General features: G+C 35.3%; 1 protein-coding gene across 3 annotated transcripts; it reads left to right on the top strand.

The window, feature by feature from the left end:
- Positions 1–831: 831 nt before the first annotated feature.
- On the top strand, positions 832–25,256 carry LOC107903827 (protein SUPPRESSOR OF QUENCHING 1, chloroplastic). 3 transcript variants are annotated; one of them, XM_016829998.2, is made up of 28 exons: positions 832–1,413; positions 1,688–1,788; positions 1,917–1,973; positions 2,055–2,149; positions 2,283–2,382; positions 2,790–2,848; positions 3,106–3,221; positions 3,584–3,716; positions 4,078–4,165; positions 4,343–4,421; positions 4,842–4,902; positions 5,043–5,118; positions 5,519–5,629; positions 6,615–6,710; positions 13,501–13,623; positions 14,692–14,889; positions 15,245–15,349; positions 15,483–15,547; positions 20,960–21,053; positions 21,280–21,437; positions 21,627–21,676; positions 21,786–21,907; positions 22,060–22,167; positions 22,895–22,987; positions 23,112–23,148; positions 23,707–23,954; positions 24,106–24,255; positions 24,889–25,256. In XM_016829998.2, exons 1-28 carry the CDS (start codon positions 1,068–1,070, stop codon positions 25,048–25,050), a joined length of 3,231 nt encoding a protein of 1,076 aa, XP_016685487.2. In that variant the 5' UTR covers positions 832–1,067; the 3' UTR covers positions 25,051–25,256. The 3 variants fall into 3 exon arrangements, 2 of the variants coding, with proteins under 2 accessions (XP_016685487.2, XP_016685489.1); XM_016830000.2 differs by lacking the exon at positions 24,889–25,256 and having other exon boundaries at positions 23,707–24,017; positions 24,106–24,247; XR_001685973.2 differs by lacking the exons at positions 24,106–24,255; positions 24,889–25,256 and having other exon boundaries at positions 22,895–23,021; positions 23,707–23,810.

Genomic DNA, 25,256 nt, shown 5'->3' on the forward strand with positions numbered 1-25,256 from the left:
AATTATTTCATAAATATTATAAACTAATATCATTATAAAGAACAAAAGAGAATAGTAGAAAAAAGAAAGAATAATTCAACTTCCACTTGGATAAAATAATTCCATATGGATGGTTCTTCTAAGACATCTAAATACATGTTTAATTTCATACAATGTCTCTGTGTTTGAGAAGAATTTAAATTTTGTTAACAAGTTCACTATGAATGTTATATCAGGTCGTGTGTTGTTTCAAGATACACTAATGCCTTATAAGTCTATAACTTTTAAATATGGTACTTCATGACCAAAAAATTCTTCATCATTTTCATCAAGACGAAATGAGTCTTTATTCCCATATAGTGATTTTACAACTATTGAGGTATTCAATGAATATGATTTATCCAAGTAAAATTTCTTTAAGATTTTTTTTATATAAGTTGACTGATGGATATGAATTTCATCATTTAAATACTCAATGTATAGGCCGAAACAAAATTTTGTTTTTATAATATCTTTCATCTCAATTTTTTTAAAATTAATTTTTTATATTTTAAAAATAATATTTAAATCCTCAAGGTAAACAACAATTATCTTTTATTTATATATATATATTATATTAAAAGAAGAAAAATTAAAAATTAATTATTTTTCTATTGAAAAGAGATAAAATTAGGTGTAACCATAATTTCATACAATACTTCCTTTTATATTAACGGTGAGGAAACACTTATTATGGAGTATTTACCAAATTTTACTCCAATTATCATTATCTATTTTTAGTGGGCCCCTGTCACTAGTTTAATGTCACTAAGACCCATACAAATGCATTGGATAAAGCACCAATTATTGGCAACCAAATAAATAATCAGCAGAAGACGAAGCTTCATCTCCACCACTACTTATAGTATAAACACCATCCAACCATTTTCAGTGCACTACAAGGACAACTAGCCCAACAAATCAAAGGTCTGTTTTAATTACATCAAGGATGATTTAGTCCACCAAAAAAAACCCAAACAATTTAATCCTGAAAAGCTCCTTTCCAGGAGCCAGTTACCGCCACTCAAACAGAAAACTGAGTTTGTGCTATGGCCGTGAGACTATTGTCAACTCCAACTGCTCTATCTGATCCAACAAAGCTCTCCTTCTTCTCATCACCCAAACCCATCTCAACAGCAACCTCCTTCTTTCAATGGAGATCCAAGTGCAGAATTTTTACAAGGAAAATGGTGGTAAAGGCATGTGTTAAGGTGGAAGAAAAGAATGTGAAAGAAACTAGTAAACAAGAGTGGGGCAAGGTGACAGCTGTACTTTTTGACATGGATGGAGTGTTGTGCAATAGTGAGAACCCTTCTAGAAAGGCTGCTGTTGATGTTTTTGCAGAGATGGGTGTCCAAGTCATTGCGGAGGACTTTGCTCCTTTCACTGGAATGGGTAAAATTTTAGTTTGATCCCTTGATATTTATTTTAAGTTTCTCCTGTTATGGATAGTCTTCCATAAATTTGAGTGATTCGGAAAAGTATGAATTTTGAGGAATGTAGGTGATTAATTGTATGGTGCTGATTAAGAAGTAAATGTGTTTCAAAGAGTTCTTCATAAATATGTAAATCTGCGACAAATAGTTCTTCTGATTTATTGTCAATTAATTTTGATGTCATGAAGAGCTGTTAACTTTACCTGCATATTTCTACTTCACTGATATACCAGGTGAAGCAAACTTTTTAGGAGGCGTTGCTTCTGTTAAGGGTGTTAAAGAATTTAACACTGAGGCAGCAAAAAAGAGATTCTTTGAGATATATCTTGATAAGGTAATCAGCACTTAGTTTTTATATGGAGAGTTATTCTTTCTTCTTATGAAAGGACAATCATACAATGCCCATTTTTAGTGTTTTTCAGTGAACAAATTTTCACACAAAAAGTTCTTTCCTTCTTGTAGTATGCAAAACCTAATTCTGGAATAGGATTTCCAGGTGCTTTTGAGCTCATTAATGAGGTACGTAAGCCAATTGTCACTGGAGAGATAATGATGTCACCTCAGGTTTATGATCATATGATGGAATATTCTGTGTGACAGTGTAAAAACAAAGGCCTAAAAGTGGCTGTTGCATCCAGTGCTGATCGTGTCAAGGTAGATGCTAACTTAGCTGCTGCTGGATTGCCCTTATCAATGTAAGCCAACTGCCAACCTAATATAGTTGTTTGGATGAATATATTGGTTGTATATTTACATTTTTAGCTTTGCAGCATCAATCTGTTTTTTTTTTTTCTTGTTCTTATTATGGTTCTAGCCTTTATATATCAGGTTCGATGCTATTGTGTCAGCAGATGCTTTTGAGAATCTGAAACCTGCTCCAGATATTTTCTTAGCTGCATCAAAGATATTAGACGTTTCCCCTGATGAGGTATATCTAGTTCTCTCCCCTCTACCAATTGCAACTATTTTCTTCCCTTTTCATTGACCAAAGTTACGCTGCATGAGAATGGTGATATTGCAGCATTTATTTTTCTTTGCAATTTTTATTGGAATTTATGTGAAATAGAAAATGTATTTTTCTTCTTTGTGTGCCAAAAAGTATTAAAAACTTACTGATTTTGCCATGTCTCATGCACCTAACATACTTCCCATTTCTCTTGTGGGTGGTGTACACTGTCTGTTAGCTGAACTTTGATAGCTTTATGACTTGCTTGGAGAATTTTATATTCTTGTTACAATAATACTGCAGAGCTTCTGTTTTTAAAATTCTTCGTTTCCTAAAGTTCCATTGTAATTCTTCTGCTGGGAAATATGACCTCTACCTATATTTGCCAGTGTCTTGTTATTGAAGATGCTTTGGCTGGAGTACAGGCTGCTAATGCAGCAAAAATGAGGTAAGTGATCTATATTCATGTTTGTTTCTATTTACTTTGCTCTTTACTTCCTTCTTTATTTTCTTTTCACACTTTCAACTTGGGAGAAGAATATGATTTGCTTACATGATTAATATGTTGTATCAAAATCACCTGCTTTTCCCTTTTTTTAACATATAGATTAATGTTTAGGTTGTGCTTGTTTACCATTTGCTTCTCTCGTCATACAGAAATGGAGTAACTTTATAGTAATTCTAATCATTCTCCACTGCCTGCAGATGCATAGCTGTGACAACTACATTGACAGAAGAGACTCTAAAACCTGCTGGTCCATCAATTATCAGAAATGATATTGGAAGTGTTTCACTTGATGATATTCTCAGTGGTGGCTCAGGTGGTTATAGTCTGTTGTCCTGAGAATATGGTGCAAATGTCATTTTGTACCATTAACATTGTAAAATGATGATGCTTTTTAGCATTCTTTTTGTTTTTTTTATGGAAGCACATGATACATTCGCTGTTGTAATTTGTCTCCTATGTAGTGGAAAATTTTCAATTCTATTGATAAAGTCCATCCTTGTGCACCAACAAGCTAATACTACTAAATTTTGATCTTGAATTTGATGAAATAATGAGAAAAACAATCACCTTTAAACTAAGCAGCATTGGGTATCCCTGAAGCCATTCTTTTCCCGATTGATCACTAAGGCTTGTAGATTTGGCATATAAAGTTCTAATAAATAAATATCATTGCAGATGAGATGGTGCAGAATATGCGGTTTCTGCAAGTTACTGAACAAAATCCATCAAGGATTCTCAATGAAAGAACTCGAAATGGATCAACCCCTGGTGTGGATGTTCCTAGCAATGAGGTCTTCTCCCTTCAGGGGTAAGATATGACCCATATGTGTTCAAAACTCTAGACTTACATTGTCTCTTATCAATTAAAATTTTAAAATTTTCTTCCTCCTCAATTTCTTTTAGTTTGCTTAAAATCTCAGCATGCTGCTTTAAGATGTATATTGCTTTATAGATGAAAATATTTTCTTTATCAATTTTGGGTGCCTCTTCAAAATCTAGTAAGTATTCAACTCAAGCCATGTAATGTCTGTAATTAGCTTACAATTTTTAACATACAAGAAAAGTTTCAGCCATCAGCATAAAATTTTATCACTGAATTTCTGTTATCATAAGCATAGGAGTTAATGAAACTACTTCATCTTGAGGTTGCAGAAATAATTTATGGACAGGTTGCAGGGTTCTAGGCGAGACATATTGAGATATGGAAGTTTGGGCATTGCTTTATCTTGTCTCTACTTTGCTGTTTCAAACTGGAAGGTATAACTGACTTAGTTGAACAAGGATGCTGGAGACTGCATCTTGTTGAAATTGTTGTAGACTGCAAGCATTATAACCATATGACTGCCTAGGAATGGCATTATAATCCTTGTGTTTGTTTTTTTTTTTGTTATTGTATGATATATGTGTGTGCAATGGCTCTGACTCTTCTCACAGGCAATGCAATATGCATCACCGAAAGCTATTTGGAATATGTTGTTTGCAGCCAAGAACCCATTTTTTGGACCCACTGAAGGTAAAGTATGTGTTAATTGTCATGGAATTCTTTTTAGTGCTAGTGTCATATTCTTGTGCTTCTAGTTTTATATTTGCTCAATATGTTCTATGAGAAGCATTAAATGGCCTTATCTTACATATGTTAAATCTTAGGTTTCTCGGGGTATCATAAGTTCTATATGATAAGTGTTATGTGGCATTATCTTTCATTTGTTGTTACCCCATATGAGGTTGTCTATGTGTAGGCCTTCGTTCAGCTACATGTGAGGATAATGTTGTTATGTGGTGATATCTCACATATTTTAAGTCTAGGGTTTCTTGTGGTATTATGTTCAAATTGGGCCCTCCACTTAACCAATTGATTTTAGTTAACAAGATAATTTGCTCAAGTTATTTTTAAGCCATAGTCTCAAACTAACTGCCATTTGATTGGTTATAGATGAATCGCATTCTGCAAGGATTCAACAATTTGTGAACTATATATCTGATCTCGAATCCAGGTAAGAAGTTTCTTTCTCCACTGTTAATAATGCATCCTTATCATTTATTTCATTCACTTTTATTCATCCTCTTTTCTTTAAATGCCTTTCGTATATTTTATGCTTAATCTGTTTAAATATATCTTCTTTCACTTTTTAAGGGGAACTGCTCCAAAAGTGCCAGAATTTCCAGCAAAGCTTGACTGGCTGAATACAGCACCACTTCAGTTTCAAAGGGTAAATTCTTAGGACACGTTCCAACCATAGATGTACATGTTATGTAGGCTTTAATATATGTCAAGAGTTTCATGCTCAAACTGAAATGTTTAAGGGGAAAGCAATATCAGTTTACTGCAAGCTTTCAAGTTATGGAATCTCAGCATTGGCTTATTATTAACCAGGATTGAAACTAAATGGCTATTAATCGTGAAAGGTATGGAATATTCACAACTAATATGGTTGTGGCTAATTTCAAGAAAATACATCATCTGTATTTGGTTCCATTTGGGATATCAAGACTAGCTCAGCTAATAGAAAAATCATCAGTTTAACACAAATTTTTACTCATGGCTTGGAATAATACACGTCAATATGAGAACTATAACCTCATTCCCATGATTTAATATGTTTTGAGCAGGATTTGCAAGGAAAAGTAGTTTTGCTGGACTTCTGGACCTATTGCTGTATAAATTGCATGCATGTTTTACCAGATCTAGACTTTTTGGAGAAGAAATACAAAGCTAAGCCTGTAAGATCTTATCTTCTCATTAGATGCAATATGTTTCATCTATTGTCTGTTTTATAATTTCCATTGTGATATTTTCTTATCAATTTTCCAAGTTGCTTTTTTGGGTTAGTTTTGCCCACAATTAATGCATGTGCACTTGGAACTTGAAAGAAAACGGCAAACACATGGTTCTGGAGGAGTTAGATTGATGATTGACATTATGGGATTAGGGAAAATTGCAGGTGAACAAAGGTTCTCTAAGGTGAACCCTATGTAATTGGGATTAGTGGTAATTCAATATCTATGTAAAACATTTGTGGTAAAAGTAAGAGTATCGAGATTTGAGCCACAGTAGGGAAAAGATAAGGACACACATACTGCATGCAATCTAACTACTTGATATTGATATACTGATTGTAATTAGTTTCTGAGTTATCAGTGGATGCTAATCTTTAACTAGGGATGACAAAATAGAGTGGATTTTTTGTTTGAAAAGTGGATGCAAGAAGGGGCGGGGTGGATTTTTTCTTTTGGATAGTGGGTATAGAGTAGTTTTAGTAATTATTTGCCCCGCCTCAACCTGCTCCACTATATAAAATTACCATTCTATCCTTGTATATATAAACTATTAAAAGGGTAAAAATGTAATGATGTAATATAGAAAAAATCGTGTATTTTATGTTTAAATATTTTTTTGAAGGATTATGTTTAAATATTTACTTGATTTTAAAAAGATTGAAAAAAATTAAAGATAACTAGTAAAAATTAAATTGAAGTGGAGCGGAGTGGAGTGGGCTGGGGATGGATACATCCAATATCCATGGAGTTAGTAGTGGTTTTCAAGATTATATATCTACAGTGGAGCGAGGCAAGTGGTGGAGCAAAGTGTGCCAATTATGGATCAGTAGTGGATTTAGCACTATCTGCCGCCATCGCGTTTCATTGCCATCCCTATCTTTAACTGTATTCTTGTATCAAATTGTTTCTTGTGTGGGTATTTCTACAGTTCACGGTTATTGGAGTGCATTCGGCAAAGTTTGATAATGAGAAGGATTTAGAGGCCATCCGTAATGCAGTATTGCGCTATGGCATCACACATCCTGTAAGTTGAATATTTGAATTGTTCATTAAGTTGAATCCTAAACTTTTTCGATGTACTTTGGTATCATAGAACTAAATATCAGGTAGGTAGTTTCTTGGTAAAACCAAGTCTGTAATTTTGTTATGTGCCTTGGCGTAGGATCTAATCACAGGTCTAGACGAGAAAGAATTCTTGCTTTGACTTATAGTTACTCAAAAGGCAAATTCGTCCTTAACTGAACCCCCTCTCAAAATAACGTTTCTTTTTTATAGAATAATTGCTTGTCTTTTTATTTCATATTGGCAGCCTTTTATAGACTGTTAATAACAAAGGAAAGAGTCCTAATTGACATAAAATAGAATTCTTAACTTGGAGTTTATGAAGAAACAAAAACCTAATATAATAGAGAAAATAAGTAAAACTAAAACTCTTAATAAAACTTGATATAATAAATAAAACTAAAATTTATATTGTAATAAAAGCATCCATATCATTACTCCCCTTCTCGGAGTTGAGCTTGTCCTCAAGCTCAAATTCAGAATAAACTTCAGAACTTATCCAAAATCATCTATCTCATCATCATCTTGCTTGCCTTCAACATATGGTACTAAAAGTTTTCAATAGAGTATTTAATAAAACTGTTCTCTTTTTTATTAACTAAAGAACTGAACTTAAATATAAAAAAGATTCCTAATCCTAATTGGGAAAATAATTCCCTTATTCTAATAAACTACTAAAACATGAGGAAAAATAGTTCTCTTATTCTAATAAACTACTAAAAGATAAAATAAAATATTCCTAGAATATGAATAGAACTTATATACCTAAATAAGATTTATCTATCTAAATAAATTTAAAATATATACATATTTCAACACCTTCCCTCAAGTTGGTGCATATATCAATCATGCCCAACTTGCTTACAAGAAAATCAAAGCTTGTTCTAAAGAGCCTTTTGGTGAGTATGTCAGCAATCTGTTGTTTTGAAGGGACAAACGGCATATACACTTGGCCTTCTTCAATCTTCTCCTTGATAAAATGTCTATCAATCTCAACATGTCTAGTTCTGTCATGTTGGACTAGGTTGTGAGCAATACTAATGGCAGCTTTGCTATCATAGTACAACTTCATTGGTGAAGTTATTGGTTTCCTCAGCTCTTCCATAATTCTTTTTAAACATATCATTTCACAAATTCCTTGAGCCATTGATTTAAACTCAGCCTTTGCACTACTTCTTGCTACAACACTTTGTTTTTTGCTTCGCCAAGTCACAAGGTTTCCCCAAACAAATGTACAGTATCTTGATGTAGATCTTCTATCTGTTATTGAGCCTGCCCAATCTGCATTTGTATAAGCTTCAATTCCTCTTTGTTCGGATTTCTTGAAAAATAACCCATTTCCAGGTGAACTCTTCAAGTATCTTAGAATCTAAAACACTGCTTCTTCTTGTTCCTCCATTGGGGAGGGTATAAATTGACTCACTAAGCTTACTGTAAAAGTTATGTCTGGCCTTGTATGTGATAAGTAAATTAACTAACCAACTAATCTTTGGTACTATCATTTATTAACTAATCGACCTTCTTTATTTTCGAATTTTACATTTGGATCAATTGTTATGTCAGCTGGGTGGGAACCACTCATCTCAACCTCTTTTAAAAGATCAATAACATATTTTTTTTGAGAGACCACAAGACCCTTCTTTGATCGAGCAACTTTCATTCCAAGAAAATATTTCAAAGGACCCAAGTCTTTGATCTCAAACTCCAAGCTAGATGCTCCTTGAGATGCCTTATTTCATCCACATCATCTCCTGTAAGAATGATATCATCGACATAAACTATAATAACTACTATTCTACCTCTTTGTGAGTGTCGATAGAACATTGTATGATCAGTTTGCCCTTGTGAGTAACCTTATTTTTTAACAACTTGAGTGAACCGTTCAAACCAAGCTCGAGGAAACTGCTTTAGACCATACAAAGATTTCCTGAGCTTACATACTCGAGTTCCAAATTTTTCTTCAAAACCTGGAGAAGGATCCATGTAAACTTCTTCTTCAAGTTTCTCATTTAGGAAAGCATTCTTCACATGTAGTTGTTGTAAGGACTAATCAAGATTAACAACAATTAATAAAAGAACTCTAACAGAACTTAATTTGGCTACTAGAGCAAATGTTTCAAGATAATTTATCCCGTATGTTTGTGTGTACCCTTCAGCCACCAGTCGGACTTTGTATCTATCTAAAGATCCATCCGATTTGAATTTGGTTGTGAACACCAATTTACAGCCTACAGTTTTTTCCCTACAGGTAATTCCACTGTTTCCCATGTACTTGTTTTTTCAAGCTCGCGTATCTCCTCTAAAATAGCCTCCTTCCACTCAGGAACTTGTAAAGCATCTTTCACATTTTTAGGTATTTTCACAGTATCGAGACACGAAACAAAGGTTGAGAATGTCGAAGACAAGGCTTTATAGGATACAAAGTTAGATATAGGATATTTGACAACATTTCTAACACCTTTTCTTTTAGCAATTGGAATGTCTAAATCAAAAAATTCATACGTTGGATTATGAGCTTTACCTGAACTTTTGACAAGATCTTACGGGTCGGATTCTTGATGATAAATCTGTTTGATTCCACTTTCTTAATTTCGATTTTTTCTTGAGTAAACAATTAACTCTTTTGTTTGTTATTTATTCTCATGATCAGGCTCTACAGTCTACACCTTCATACTCCTTTTCATTAACAATATTAACATCACTAATTTCTGTGTTAATTATAAATTCGCCTTTTCCATTATTAGAATCCCTATGTTCTATATTCGTAGTGTTTTCTTGATCAATTATAGAATCTTCCTTACTATAATTCCCTCCTGAAGATTAGAATCAAAGTAAGATTGCATTTCAACAAATGTAACATCCATGGTAACAATAATATTCCTATCAATTGGATTGTAACATTTATAACCCTTTTTATTAGAAGCATAGCCAACAAAGACACATTTTTTTGCTCTAGGATCTAGTTTACCTTAGTTGTGAAGATGAACAAAAACACTACACCCAAAAACTCGAAGGGATAAATCTGTGATCAATTTAGAGTTAGGAAAGTTATCTTTAAAGAGACTAAAAGAAGTTCTATAGTTTAGAGTTTTATTAGGAATTCTATTAATAAGATATGTAGTTGTTAACAAGGCTTCACCCCAAAGATAAATTGGTCCCTGACTAGTGAACATCAAGACTCTAGTTACTTCCAAAACATGTCAGTTTTTTTCTTTCTGCAACCCCATTTTGTTGTGGTGTATTTGTACAAGAGCTTTGGTGGACTATACCATGTTTAGTTAAGGAAACACCTAATTGGTTACTAAAAAATTCCCCACCATTGTCACTCTGAAGTATTTCTATTCTCACACGAAATTGTGTTTTTACCATAGCATAAAAAGATTGAAACACATTTTTAACTTCAAAATTATCTTAATGCGAGTATGATCATCAATAAATATGACAAACCAACGTTTTCTTAAAAAAGTTGAGACTCTCAAAGGTCCCCAAACATCACTATGAATTAAAGAAAAATGTTTGGAAGCTTTATATTTTTTTGGTGGGAAGAATGACCGATGATGTTTAGCCAATTTACAAAATTCATAGTGATATGGAAAAAAACTTTTATTTTTAAATAAGATATGTAGTTACTTCCAAAACATGTCAGTTTTTTTCTTTCTGCAACCCCATTTTATTGTGGTGTATTTGTACAAGAGCTTTGGTGGACTATACCATGTTTAGTTAAGGAAACACCTAATTGGTTACTAAAAAATTCCCCACCATTGTCACTCCGAAGTATTTCTATTCTCACACGAAATTGTGTTTTTACCATAGCATAAAAAGATTGAAACACATTTTTAACTTCAAAATTATCTTAATGCGAGTATGATCATCAATAAATATGACAAACCAACGTTTTCTTAAAAAGTTGAGACTCTCAAAGGTCCTCAAACATCACTATGAATTAAAGAAAAATGTTTGGAAGCTTTATATTTTTTTGGTGGGAAGAATGACAGATGATGTTTAGCCAATTTACAAAATTCATAGTGATATGGAAAAAAACTTTTATTTTTAAATAGATCAGGTAACAAATATCTTAAATAGTAAAAATTAGGATGCCCAAACCTATAATGCCAAATCATAACCTTATCAAAACTAAAGGCAGAATTTAAACATAAATTAGTTATTGGTTGACTTAGATGATCGTCGTCAAGAAGGTAAATTCCACCAGATTCTTTAGCATTGTCAATCATCTTCCCCGAGAATATGTCCTGAAATTTACACATAGAGTAGTCAAATATAACATGACAATTCGAGGACTGGGATAATTTACTGACTGATATGAGATTACAAGCTAGATTTGACACATGTAAAACATCATGTAAAACCAAGGAAGGCAAAATTTTAACAGTGCCTTTTCCGGCTATTGCCGAGAACGACCCATTTGCTACTTTGATTTTTTTGTTTCCTGCACAAGATGTGTAAGTTAAAAAAAGAAAATGACTACTAGTCATGTGATCGCTAGCTCCAGAATCAACGATCCACGTGTTTGTTTTACAAGGCTTGGCATTGAAAAAAATAGAAAAATCAGTACCTGATTGGGCAAATGAGTAAGAAGGATTATTGGATGAGTTAGGTAGATAAGAATTCATCCGAAATTGTGGTGATTGAAAAATCTTGTGTAGATGCTCTAATTTTTCCTTAGTGAAAGGAGACCCTTCTAGAGAACTTTGGCCTTCATAATTTTTATTAGTTGTTTCAACGGTAAAACTTTCTTCCTCTGTTTGATTGCTGGATCTCTTATCTTCAATGAAGGATGTTTTAATCATGATGCTATTAGAGATAACCTAGCTCAGATGCCATGAAAGTTTTCAAGAGAGTATTTAATAAAATTGTTCTCTTTTTTATTAACTAAATAATTGAATTTAAATAGAGAAAAGAGTCCTAATCCTAATTGAGAAAATAATTTTCTTATTCTAATAAACTACTAAAACATGAGGGAAAATAGTTCCCTTATTCTAATAAACTACTAAAAGATAAAATTAAATATTCCTAAAATATAAATAAAACTTATCTACCTAAATAAGATTTATCTATCTAAATAAATTTAAAATATATACATATTTCAACAGGTACTTCTATTCAAAATAACCTTTTACATTTGTGTCCCCTGGAATAAGACTCGTTACAATTATAACACAGCCCTTTAGCCCTTCTTTCCGCCATTTCTGTCTGTGTCAATCTTTTAATAAATGGTGCAGAAGAACCTATTTTTCCGTTGTTCCTTATTGGTTCTGTTGTTTATCCCCCTCTCTTTGCAATGCTCTTAGTTGTTGGAATAATTGAATTGCTGCAAAAGTTTTGGGAAGTTGGCCAATTCAGGATGGCTCGAGATGACAGTTTGGAAGAGACATTTTGTTTACGTTCCAATGTCCGAGCCATATTCATTGCAACTCCAAGGTTTTCCGGTTGTTGCATCTGAATATCAATTCAAAGTTCCTCGATCAACCCCGCAGTAAAGAGGTTTACTTGTTGTCGAGGTTTAAGATCAGTAGTCCTAGCCAATAGTGATTGAAATTGACGTTGATATTCCTCTACAGTCCCAGTTTGTTTCAAGTTGGTTAGTTCTCCCAAGGGATTATTACTCATAGGTGGCCCAAACCTTATATGACAACACTCTTTGAAGTGCCTCCAATCAAGATTTGCCTCCTCTTCTTCCATTTGATCAAACCACAATTGTGCCTCTCCTAAAAGATGGAATGATGCTAAGCTTACTTTGTCTTCTTTGTTAGTTTGTTGATTGCCAACAAATTTTTTGCATCTTTTCAACCACCCTAAAGGATCTCCAACACCATCATAAGTGGGAAATTCCATCTTAGAGTATCGTGGCACCATGCACCCATCGTGCTGCAAGTCTATATTCCTTTTCCTGCCTCCGCTGCTGCCCTGTTTTTCATTATTCTTCTCAAAATCTCCTTTTGTTATCTTTTGGACCAAAAGAGATAATATCACCACCTGCTCCTTTAATACTTGTCTTGTAGCCATTTGTTCCATGAAAGCCTCTAGCTTGGCTGTCAAAGTCTTTTCGTCACCCATGACAGTTGGCTCAGATACCAAGTTGTTATGTGCCTTGGCGTAGGATCTAGTCACAGGTCTAGACGAAAAAGAATTCTTGCTTCGACCTATGGTTACTCAAAAGGCATATTCGTCTTTGATTGAACCCCCTCTCAAAATAATGTTTCTTTTTTATAGAATAATTGCTTGCTTCTTTATTTCATATTGGCAGCCTTTTTTAGACGGTTAATAACAAAGGAAAGAGTCCTAATTGACATAAAATAGAATTCCTAACTTAGTGTTTATGAAGAAACAAAAACCTAATATAATAGAGAAAATAAGTAAAACTAAAACTCTTAATAAAACCTGATATAATAAATAAAACTAAAATTCCTATTGCAATAAAGCGTCCATATCAAATTCATCCTGGATATAAGAACTGATTTCTTTTAACTAGAAACATCCATGTCATGAGTCATGACTAAATATATACATTTTTATATAAATAATATGAACTACAAGACAGTTATTTGTTCAAAGATATAACTAATATGAGCAAGTCTCGAATTTTTTTCCTCTTTTTCCTGATATCTAATTAATATCATATATATAATTTTATCCATCCACTAATAATCTTTTTGAATAAATCGTCTGCTATTTCTTTCTCTCCCTTTCTTTCTCACTCTCTTGAAGCTTACCGTATGAGTTCTATTATTTAGGTTGTCAATGATGGAGATATGTATTTATGGCAAGAGTTAGGTGTAAATTCTTGGCCTACATTTGCCATTGTTGGACCCAACGGTAAGCTGTTAGCACAAATAGCAGGTGAAGGCCACAGAAAGGTAACGATGACACATTTTTCTTACTGAAATATGTTGCATCACAGTTTTCCTTTCAAAAAAATGAAGTATATTCATAGCATTAATTAGCATACAATAGAAATGTAACACTTGTGCATATCCATGCATGTGATTTGATCCTTTGATGAAATAACAATGCAGAATTACAAACTTAAGCACTTTGGTTCGTTTAATTAGAAAGTACGTATATCCATTGATGTAAAACCTAACTAAAATTTAGGTAATTGCAAATTAGGAAGATATGTCCCTTATTCATGCTTGAATGTTAGGGTGTGCTTTTATTGTTGATTAATATCCAAGAATTATTGACAATAGTGAAGCAGATTTTGAACGGGGTCAGAAGTGTGAAAAGGACCGAAAGGACTTCAAAACTGAATGATATAGTTTCTCAACTTCTGGATATTGAAATGCTTCTTCAAAAGCACAATTTAAGTTAGCACTATGGAACTCAGTGAGCAACAGTGAACCATTGATTACAGGGTCATTCTAAAAACATTTTGTATTTGTGTCGCATAATTTCAATAATCTGTTAATGTGTTATACTTGTCATCAATTATGCATCTTCATTAAACAGTGCTTTTGATAGTTCCAAAGCATATGACTTAATCAAAACCTGCTCTGTCGTTCAAGGTATGAATTGATTATTGGGGGCAAAGAGATAGAACTAGAGAGGACTCAAAACTACTGGTGTGAGCTCATTGTTGTATTAGAGGAATCTACCGTTCTGATAATTAAATCTTTACTGTTTAGTCAATTCTCATTTCTAAACCATACTCATTTATTATGAAAGCTTTAACCATAAATCACGTAGTCTTTTACGAAATTGGATGACTGCGGTTCATATTTTACTGGATGTCTGAATTCATGGCAATGGTTTCTCAACTGCATTAGGATGACTTTTTCACGTCAAGTTGGAGTCAAGTTTTGGCAATAAAATAGCATTATTGTAATTGTGGTTACAAAGTTGCAATACAAACACTAAACTTACTTCACCCGTTGGTATATAAACGAGAATGGAGCTAATATGTTTTTATTTTTTTTCCTTGAAAGGATCTTGATTATTTAGTGGAAGCAGCTCTTATTTTTTATGATCAAAAGAAGTTGTTGGACAACAAACCAATTCCACTGAACCTGGAAAAAGACAATGATCCTCGCATGCTTACATCTCCTTTAAAGTTTCCTGGCAAGCTGGCGATAGATATTCTTAACAACCGGCTCTTCGTTTCAGATAGTAACCATAACCGCATAGTAGGTTTTCTATCTCTCACTCATTGATATGACATGCAAATTGACTTGCACTCAGGTTCCTGGAAACGTGTTCATTCACATGCATGCCCATGCACATGACACCTGTGCACATCTCCAAAAGTCAGAGCCATCTATGGAAAAAGTGCTTGATGTTAGGAAGAGTAATATTAGCATATCCATATGTTGCAAAGTTTTATTAGTTTCTTCTGACTTGTACTCCATAAAGGTAAAGAGATTCCTTTTTTAGTCATAAGAGAATGTTAGTTATTTGTAACAATTGCATTATTGGGGCCATCCAATTATTTTGAGTCTTTTCTTATCTTATTAAATTGTGGCATGTGGACCATGATTTCAGGTGGTGACTGATTTAGATGGGAACTTCATTGTCCAAATTGGAAGCACAGGAGAAGAGGGCTTACATGATGGTTCTTTTGATGATGCTACATTTAACCGCCCTCAGGTGATTAGTTAATATTACTGCGATGGTCATTGACAATTTTGTAACGTTGACTACATATATATAATTTTTTTTCTTTTTCCTTGTGGTTTTATTGCCTTGTCTTTGTTAAACTTATGTCATTATACTTTTATAGGGCCTGGCTTACAATGCAAAGAAGAATCTTCTTTATGTTGCAGATACTGAAAATCATGCTTTGAGGTATGCAACTTGCTATGATTTGATGTTACGAGTTAAAAATGAAATAAAAAATGGTGCAAGCATTTTAATGAAAATGGAGTGTATAAGAGTTTAATTGAAACAGGGCGTTTTTGAGCTAAGCTAATAACGGATAGTCTGGCAATAACAACTTTCAAATGGTTTTCTTTTCTCTTTCCTTTTAAGCATTTTTGTTGTAACTAGCAAAGCATGAAATGAATACAGTACAAGTTTTCTTCCTCAAATTTCTCTCTCTTCTCTTTCTATGTTTTCTCTTTTCTTTTTCTCTCTCGGTAGTTTTCTCTTTCGTATTTTGAACACTAACAAAGGTATCAAAGCTTTCCGATCACAATGGCCGGTGAAGGAGTAACTACCTATGTACAAAAGGAGGTTTATGTGTTGCAGCAAGAGGTGGAAAAGATTTAAGCAGAGCTCTCCCTGTTGGATGTTAAGTTCGACGCAAAACTGGAAAATCGACTGCAAGGATTTAAGGATGAGTTTTCAGGAGAAATTAGATCTAAACTTCAACATCTCAGGTCTAAGCTTCACGGTTTGTTTACGCAATATTTTGGTAATCCTGTTGTGCCAACTCATGCTATTGTTAAAGACCGAGAAAAGGGTGTTTTGGGAAGACCACCGCTAGTGTTCCCTCCAAAAGAACCCCTTGAAGCTCCTCTACCCCCAGCAGTTCCTACACAAGGAGGGTCCCAAGAGAAGAGTTACAGAGCAGGGTACCCTCATTTTGATGGGATTGACTACAAAGCTTGGTAGTCTAAGTTGGAGAATTTTTTTAAAGCAGAAACAGTTCCTGAGAATGACAGAGTTCGTACTTTAATGTTGAACTTGGACGGTCAAGCTCTTGACTGGCATCACTTTCATGCCGAGAAACATAGAGGGTTGCATATGTTAGATTGGCCAGGATATGCCATCAGTTTGCGAGAACGTTTTGGCTCAAGGAAGTTCAGAGACCCCGTGTCAAAATTGGTAAACCTTAAGCAACAAGATTCTATGGAGCATTTCCATGATTTATTTTTAAGCTTGTTGAACCATATAGATCTGCCTAAACAACATGCTTTAAGTATTTTCATTAGTAATTTGAAACATGATATTAGAAAATATTTATAGCTATTTAAGCTTCAAACCTTAGTTGATGCTTTTCATTTAGCTAGTCAAGTGGAGGATATTTTGAACACTTCCCTTGGGAGGGGGTTTTGGTCTGGTTCGAATGTTAAACAAAGTGCTGCTCCAAGTAGAGTTGTTTCACTAGTTACATCTAGAGCTCTTGTCACTATTACCACAGGGTCTTCTAGTGGAACTAATGGCCCTAGAGCATCCTCTAAAGGAATCAACCCAGCTCTAATGACTGAAAAGAAACAAAAGGGGTTATGTTTTTTGTGCAGAGCCAAGTACCATGTTAGTCACAAATGTGTCAAAGGACAGTTATACCAGGTGTTGTTGGAATCTCATTCTAATGGAGAAGGAGAGGATTTCCAAGAATGTTCTGACTAGGTAGAGGATCCTCCTACGGAAGACAAACAACAGGAGCTTGTGATACCGCTGCATGCTATGAAAGGGTCACAAGGTCTCCACACAATGAGGTTTAAAGCTCTTATGGGGAATACCAAAGCCATTGTGTTAGGGAATTCGGGCAGTACCCATAACTTTTTGGATACAAGGTTGGTAAGTAAACTACCTTTTCCTGTAGAATACCAGGAACAGTTAAAAGTAACTGTAACAGATGGTAGGTGCTTAATGACTAGAGGAACATGTAGGAAAGTTAAGTGGGAGAGGATTTCTAGTTTGTCACAGATTTTATGCTGTTACCTCTGAAAGGGTGTTATTTGGTCCTTGGAATACATTGGCTACTCTCACTAGGACCCATCTCCTGGAATTTTGGGTCATTAACTATGCAGTTTGATTTCGGTGAAAAACATTGCACCTTGTAGGGTATTCTTCCTGGTAGCATACATGTCATGTCAGCAGCTCAATCTTCAGGATCTTTTTCCACTACTGATCAGCTTTTATGCCTTTGCACAATGCTGATGACTTCAACTGCTTAATTGTCCATACAAGCAAATGACCCTCAACTTCATGTAGGCAAACAAACACTCTTGGAGGATTTCTCTGGCATCTTTGGGATCCCTGTAGGTCTGGCCCCAACAAGACCCCAAGACCACGAAATTCCCTTGAAGGACGAGAATGTTGTGATCAAAATACGACCCTACGGATACCCTACGATTCAGAAGGCTGAAATAGAAAAGATTATTCAGGAAATGTTGCACATGGTGTGATCAGAGACAGTATCAACTCTTTTGCTTCACCCATAGTTATGGTTAAAAAGAAATATGGTAGCTGGAAGCTCTGTGTAGACTACAAACAACTTAACCAGCTAACCATAAAAGATAAATTTCTCATTCCCATCATTGAGGAGTTGTTGGATGAGCTAAGTCATGCAATGGTTTTCTCCAAATTGGACCTCAGGTCAGGATCATCACCAAATAAGGATGAATGATGCTGATATCCACAAAACTGCCGTTAAAACTCATGAAGGGCATTATAAGTCCTTGTTAATGCCCTTTGGGCTCACTAATGCTCCATCAAGTTTTCAAGCACTTATGAATGCTATCTTTAAGCCCTTTTTGAGAAAAATAGTGTTGGTTTTTTTATGACATTTTAGTATTTTCAATAAGCTGGGATGAACACATAGAGCACCTTATGGTGGTTTTCCAAATTCTAAGTCAACACACACTCTTTGTCAAGCAAAGCAAATGTTCGTTTGGAACTGAACAAGTTGAGTATCTAGGCCATGTGATAACACAAGGGACTGTAGCCATGGACAAAAGGAAAGTGGCCTGTGTTGCCAATTGGCCTACACCCACATATATTAAGGAATTGAGGAGTTTTTTAGGCCTCACTGGATGCTACAAGCAATTCATCAGATATTATGGATTTTTGGCTAGACCCCTCACCAATCTTCTTAAGAAAAATGCTTGGCAATGGGACAATCAAGCTACGCTTGCATTTCAGCAGCTAAAAGATGCTCTATGTGCAGCACCTGTGTTGACCTTGCCTGACTTTCAGCTGGAATTTTGCATGGACACTAATGTATTTGGGTTTGGTGTAGGAGCTGTTCTCCAGCAACAAGGCAAACCAATAGCATTTTTTAGCAAGGGGTTGGGGGTTAGACATCAAGCATTGTCGATATATGAGAAAGAGATGTTAGCTATGTTTATGGTAGTGAGAAGATGGCATGTATATCTAGTGGGGAGGCACTTCAAGATTCGAAGTAATCATCAAAGCTTGAGGGTTATATCAAACTAATAAGCTATCACACCATTTCAGCAAAGGTGGGTTGCAAAAATGTTGGGCTATGACTATGAAGTTATTTACAGGAAAAGGTCAAGCAATGTTGTAGCTGATGCCCTTTCGAGAAACAACTCTATTAAAACTACTCCGGTTTGGCAAATGACTGGTGTTACCAATCTGACTGCAAGCTTCAGAAACTCTGTGAAGAGGTCAAGAACCAATTTGCATCATCCTCCAAATACACCTGGGATGGAAGATTTTTAGGAGAAAGGAAAAGATTTTTGTAGGCAATGATGGGGATCTTAGGAGGGCCCTATTCCAACATTTTCATGCGAGTGCAATCGGGGGACGCTCGGGTGTACATGCCACTAGAAATAGCATGGCTTTAATCATCTACTAGAAAGGCATGACTAAAGTTGTGAAGCTTTGGATCAGGGAATGTTCTACATGTCAGAAATGCAGGTCTGAGACTATGGCCAAACCAGGTTTACTACAACCATTGCCAATTCTAGACAGGGCATGGTCTTCAGTTAGCATGGACTTCATAGAAGGTCTCCCTAAGTCCAAAGGCAAAACTATAATACTGGTAGTAGTCGATAGGCTCACAAAATTAGGGCATTTTCTAGCTCTAGCGTACCCTTACATAGTGGTAACAGTGGCTCAAACTTGCATAGGTTGCCTGACTCGATCATTTCAGATAGGAACAATTTTTGTCAACAATTTTTTGTAGGACTTATTCAAGAGGATGGGAACTAAAGTGCACTTGTCAACAACCTATCACCCTGAGTCGGATGGGCAAACAGAGGAATTAAACAGATGTCTACAGGGGTATCTTCGCTGCATGTCATCCTGGTGACTGGCTTCAGTGGTTACCTTTAGTAGAGTGGTGGTATAATTCAACCCATCACTCAACCATCCATAGCTCACCATATGAGGCGCTCTATGGCCAACCTCCTCCACACCATAACCCTTACTTTTTTGGTGCCTCTCCAGTAGTCATGGTTGATAAGAGCCTGCAATAGAGGGAAGTTGCTAGAAAAATGCTGTAATATCATCTTAAGCGAGCTCAAGATAGAATGAAACATCAGGCAGATAAGCACAAGAGTGAAAGGCAGTTCAACGTGGGGGATTTAGTCTACCTGAGGTTACAACCTTATGGGCAGCACTCAGTCAAGAAAAGATGGAACCAGAAACTATCCCAAAGTATTTTGGACCATTTCCAGTGGAAGCTCGGGTAGGGAAGGTAGCATACAGGTTGCAGCTCCCTCTTGGGTCAAAGGTACACCCTACTTTTCATGTGTCATTACTCAATAGCATGTGGGAACAGCTCCTACCCAAGACAGTCTACCTGTAGTTGACAACAATGGTGTCTGGGCCAAAGAACCTGCTCGAATTCTTGATCGACATGTGGTAAAGAAAGGACATCATGCGATCACTAAAGATCTGGTAGAATGGGTTGATTCTTTTCCGGATGATACTACCTGGGAACCTCTCAAGCAATTGCGAAGCAAATATCCTCAGTTTGATCCTTGAGGACAAAGATCTCGACACGGAGGGGGTAGTTGTTACGAGTTAAAAGATGAAATAAAAAACGGTGTGTAGCATTTTAATGAAAACGGAGCATATAAGAGTTTTATTGAAATAGGGCATTTTTGAGCTAAGCCAATAACGGACAGTTTGGCAGTAACCAACTTTCAAACTGTTTTCTTTTCTCTTTCCTTTTAAGCATTTCTGTTGTAACCAACAAGGCAAGAAATGAATATAGTACAAGTTTTTCTTCCTCAAATTTCTCTCTTTTCTCTCTATGTTTTCTCTCATCTGCTTCTCTCTTGATAGTTTTCTCTTTCGTATTTTGAACGCTAACATTTGACTGTTTGAAAGCCCGACAAGTTTCTATTTTCTGTTATTGAGATGGTGAAAGAATGGTGACTATCTTTTTCTAATTGTATGTGAACAATGTGCATTATTTCATCAAGACAAATCCAGGGTACTTCTTGTGTACAAAATATTTAAAAGAATTACTACTTTACTGTTTCAGGCTTTCTCTTTCCTCCAAGATTCCTATTTGTACACTAATCCATTATTTCCGTTTTATGAATGTTATTGTAGGGAAATTGATTTTGTTAATGAGAAGGTGCAAACTCTTGCTGGAAATGAGACAAAAGGTTCTGACTACACAGGAGGCGGAAAGGGAGCCTCTCAGGCAAGACACCAACGCCTTGACTTTCAGAACTTTAAAATGGATTGATATGATTGCTTGTCTACACTATTCATGTCCTTCAAGTTGGATAAGTGAAATGTTTTCTTATAATATTTTTTACATAATGCTAATCTTCTCCATGATGCATGTATAAATATTTAACCGCGCGTTAAATCTCCTCAACTTTCTCTTTCCTTGCAAGTAAAGACTTGAACCCATCTCCTTTCAGCTCCTTAACTCTCCCTGGGATGTCTGCTTTGACCCTGTCAATGAGAAGGTCTACGTTGCAATGGCTGGCCAGCACCAAATTTGGGAGCATAGCATACAAGATGGGGTTACTAAGGCATTTAGTGGTAATGGATGTGAAAGAAACTTAAATGGATCAAGGTAAGGCCAAAATACTGATACATGAAGCAACTACTACTTCATTTTTCATGTTTTCCGTCTTTCTGTATTTATCTACTTTCTCAAATTGCCTAGCATATAATGTCATTTCATTCATATTATACAAATGTACATATCAGGTACCTGCATGTATTTGTCATTAACATGTTTATTTTCTTGTCATTGAGGTAGCTCTACAAACACATCTTTTGCACAACCTTCTGGAATATCATTGTCTCCTGGTAATATTTGGAATACCTTGATAATTTTCATTTTTCTTTAACCTTCTTAAAATGTTTTAGATGCTCTTTTATCATTTCAAGGAACATTTACTTAAATGTTTCTTTTCAGATCTGATGGAGGCATATGTTGCTGATAGTGAGAGTAGCTCCATTCGAGCTCTTGATCTGAAAACAGGAGGATCAAGACTGCTAGCTGGTGGTGACCCAGTTTTCTCTGAAAATTTGTTCAGGGTATTGTAGTTTAAAACTTTCTTAAAAGATTACACAGAGCAGATAAGCAGTACATGAAAAAGTAAATTAGATTTAAGGTTTATAGTTAGTAAAATTTTGGTGAGGCATTATGTTATGCCGATAGTCATTGCAATGCATACTGCCCTTTGCAGTTTGGAGACCATGATGGTATAGGGTCTGATGTACTTCTTCAGCATCCCTTGGGTGTCTTATGTGCAAAGGATGGTCAGATTTATATAGCAGACAGTTATAACCACAAGGTACATCCCTGCATTTACTCTTACAAGTATGGTAAGATCAAGATTGAACTCCTTGTTATTTACAGCATATAAATAATGATATTATAGGTCATTTTTCTAGAGTTAAAGAACCACTGTTGAAATCAAGTGTCAACTTAGGCTAATCAATTTAGCATTTAAAACTTTCTTCTTCCTTTTTTGAAAGAAGCATTTAAAACTTCACATTCCTTTTAAAGGCTACAAAAATGCTCTGCATACTAGTACAATTTAAAGATTAGTGAGAGGAGTGGTGCTTCACTTGTTTGTCTAATACATGCAAAGCTTTCCTGCAACCAAAGCTCCTTTTCCTTGTGGATTAATTATTAAGGTCCCTTTTATTCCTCAAATACATACTCTCAGTATGTATGGAACATATGCAGTATTCTAGAATTAAGAACCTTGTTGATTAGATGGTGAAGCTCATTATATTATTCAACCCTGGCTTTCTAAATTTAAGAAGCTATGGATTTGTAACTGCTAAATATCGAGGACTTGGTTTCTCTTTGCATAGAAATTTAAACCCTGAAAGAAACATTTGGTGTGGTTCAAATGTAACGAGTACATATACTTTTAGAAACAAATTTCAGTATGCACTGTATCTCAACGTTCAAATTACCACTTCGTTTAAATTTTTGACTTGATAACTGGCTGGAATTGTTTCAGGCTAAATTAATTGCGGTTTATCTTTCATATGGTTTTGAAATTTCAGATCAAGAAGCTAGATCCAGCTAGTAAAAGAGTTACAACACTGGCAGGGACAGGCAAAGCTGGTTTCAAGGATGGAAAGGCCCTTGCTGCTCAGGTTAGAACTGCTAACAAGTAACCGTATTGAAGAGGTTATGCAGTCGCAAGTTATGTTTGAAATTTTCTACACACTTTTAACCGAAAATAGCATCATTTTAACAGATTTATTATGGTCTTTGCAGCTTTCTGAACCATCAGGGATCATTGAAGCAGAAAATGGTTATACTCTTTTCCTTCATATAACTTATCTTTTTAACCTTATTACCATTTACATGAACTTCATTACACACACAGGAATTCTGAAAGATATCTTTCTTTACAGAGGTAACCTCCATAATGTTTATTTAGTTCTAGGGTTGAGCTGTACGTCCCATGGAGTGAGTTATTAAAGAACTTTGTATATGGTGATCCCACAGCATGATTTAGTCCTGGAATTCAGTGTCAAGTGCTCATTTCCTGATCTCAGATTGCTTGAGGCAATCCCCTTTAATACTAGAACAAAGTGTTAGAACTAGATGAATTATTACAAGAAGAATAAAAAATTATTTTATAGCATATTTGTTAGATATATTAATGCATTACAATTAGTTGAACCAAGATTTTTCAGCAATAGAGAGGAACTTGCCTGACAAGTTTGCCGATTGCTTGACATAATTTTTGTTCTAGCTAAAAACGTGTATTCTTATTGGAATAGATAACATTTCATCATATAACCTTTATTGTCTTCTACTTTTAAGTTAATCATGTATTGAATGTGTTTCCCAATTTGATTTGTAGGAAGACTAATTATTGCTGATACAAACAACAGTCTGATCAGATATCTAGATTTGAACAAGGAAAATGCTGAAATCCTTACTTTAGAACTGAAAGGAGTTCAGCCTCCTACACCAAAGTCCAAATCTTTGAGACGCATTAGGAAACGATCATCAGCTGACACACAGACCATCGTTGTTAATGGCGGTTCATCCAGTGAGGGGAACTTGTATCTTAAAATCTCTTTACCTGAAGAGTATCATTTCTCCAAGGTTTCTTCATCTGTCCTTCCCCCATAATCACACCAAAGTGATGCACACATGACTCACCGATAGGTCTAACCCTATCTTTGTCATGTTAAAATAGTCCTATTGTCATCTAAGAATATTCCTAGATGTTTTTGACTCCTAATACTAATTGCAGGAAGCACAGAGTAAGTTCACTGTTGATATAGAACCTGCAAATGCTGTGTCTATTGATCCCTTGGATGGAAAGCTTAGTCCAGAGGGATCCACAAAACTTCATTTCAGAAGATCCACTTCTTCGGCTTTTACAGGGATGATTAATTGCAAGGTACTCCTCATGATGAAAGCATAGAATTTTTACAGTTTTAGGAGATGTAGACCCGTGTTTGTTTATCAGTACAACTCGTGTGCCTTTGAATGCTTAGACATAGGCACCACCAGAAGCATGTTCAATAACTGCTTGTGACTGCTAGCATATCATATAGTGGCAGCACATAGCCAGTGGGTTTGCAGGGCTTTTCAATTATTTTTTGCGTATCAATGCAGTAGGGTAGGGCATTCTTATAAGTTTATTGATCCTCACAATGAAAGCAATTGACATCAAAGCTTAGTGCAAAGCCTTTAAGCAAAAGGGGTTACTCATGGCCGAACTCAGCTATGTAGTTGGAAGCTTCTATTAGGTAGCCTATGAAAATCAAGCTCAATAACTCTAGGAAAAATGGAAATTTATATCTTCTTTCTCTTTCCCTACCCCTTCTTTCCCCGCACATTCTTTTGATGCCAAAGAGCATAGCCGGTCGAACCAAAAGAACAGGCAGGCAGGATAGTTATATATGAGTTGTTGATGTCTAAATGGTTATTAGCTATTCCATGTCTGCCAGGATTTTGTAGATTAAATTAAAGATTAAATCATGGAAAAACTATGAAAATCAAATATTTTCTTTGGTACTTGACCTTCCAGGTGTACTATTGCAAAGAAGATGAAGTGTGCTTGTACCAATCACTGTTATTTGAGGTACCCTTCCAAGAGGAAGATCCACAAGCTAAGCCTGCAGATATCAAACTTGTGTATGATGTGAAGCCCAAAGCTTCAACAAACAGCTTACAGTTAATTGCCCCCTAAGATGCTCCTATAAATGTGTATATGTAAATTCTTCCTTTGTTTTTCTTTATGTTGTATTCGTACCAATATACTTGTACTTGATACATGGATAATTAGCAATACGTGGCGTTGTACAAGAGAACAAACAAAATCATCACCCTGATGATATGTGCATACTATTAATTTATGTTATGCTCCCTTTTGAGGTGGCAGCAGAGTTGCCTTCA

This window comes from Gossypium hirsutum, chromosome A13 (genome assembly GCF_007990345.1).
Source record: "Gossypium hirsutum isolate 1008001.06 chromosome A13, Gossypium_hirsutum_v2.1, whole genome shotgun sequence".
In the NCBI taxonomy this organism is placed as follows: Eukaryota; Viridiplantae; Streptophyta; class Magnoliopsida; order Malvales; family Malvaceae; genus Gossypium; species Gossypium hirsutum.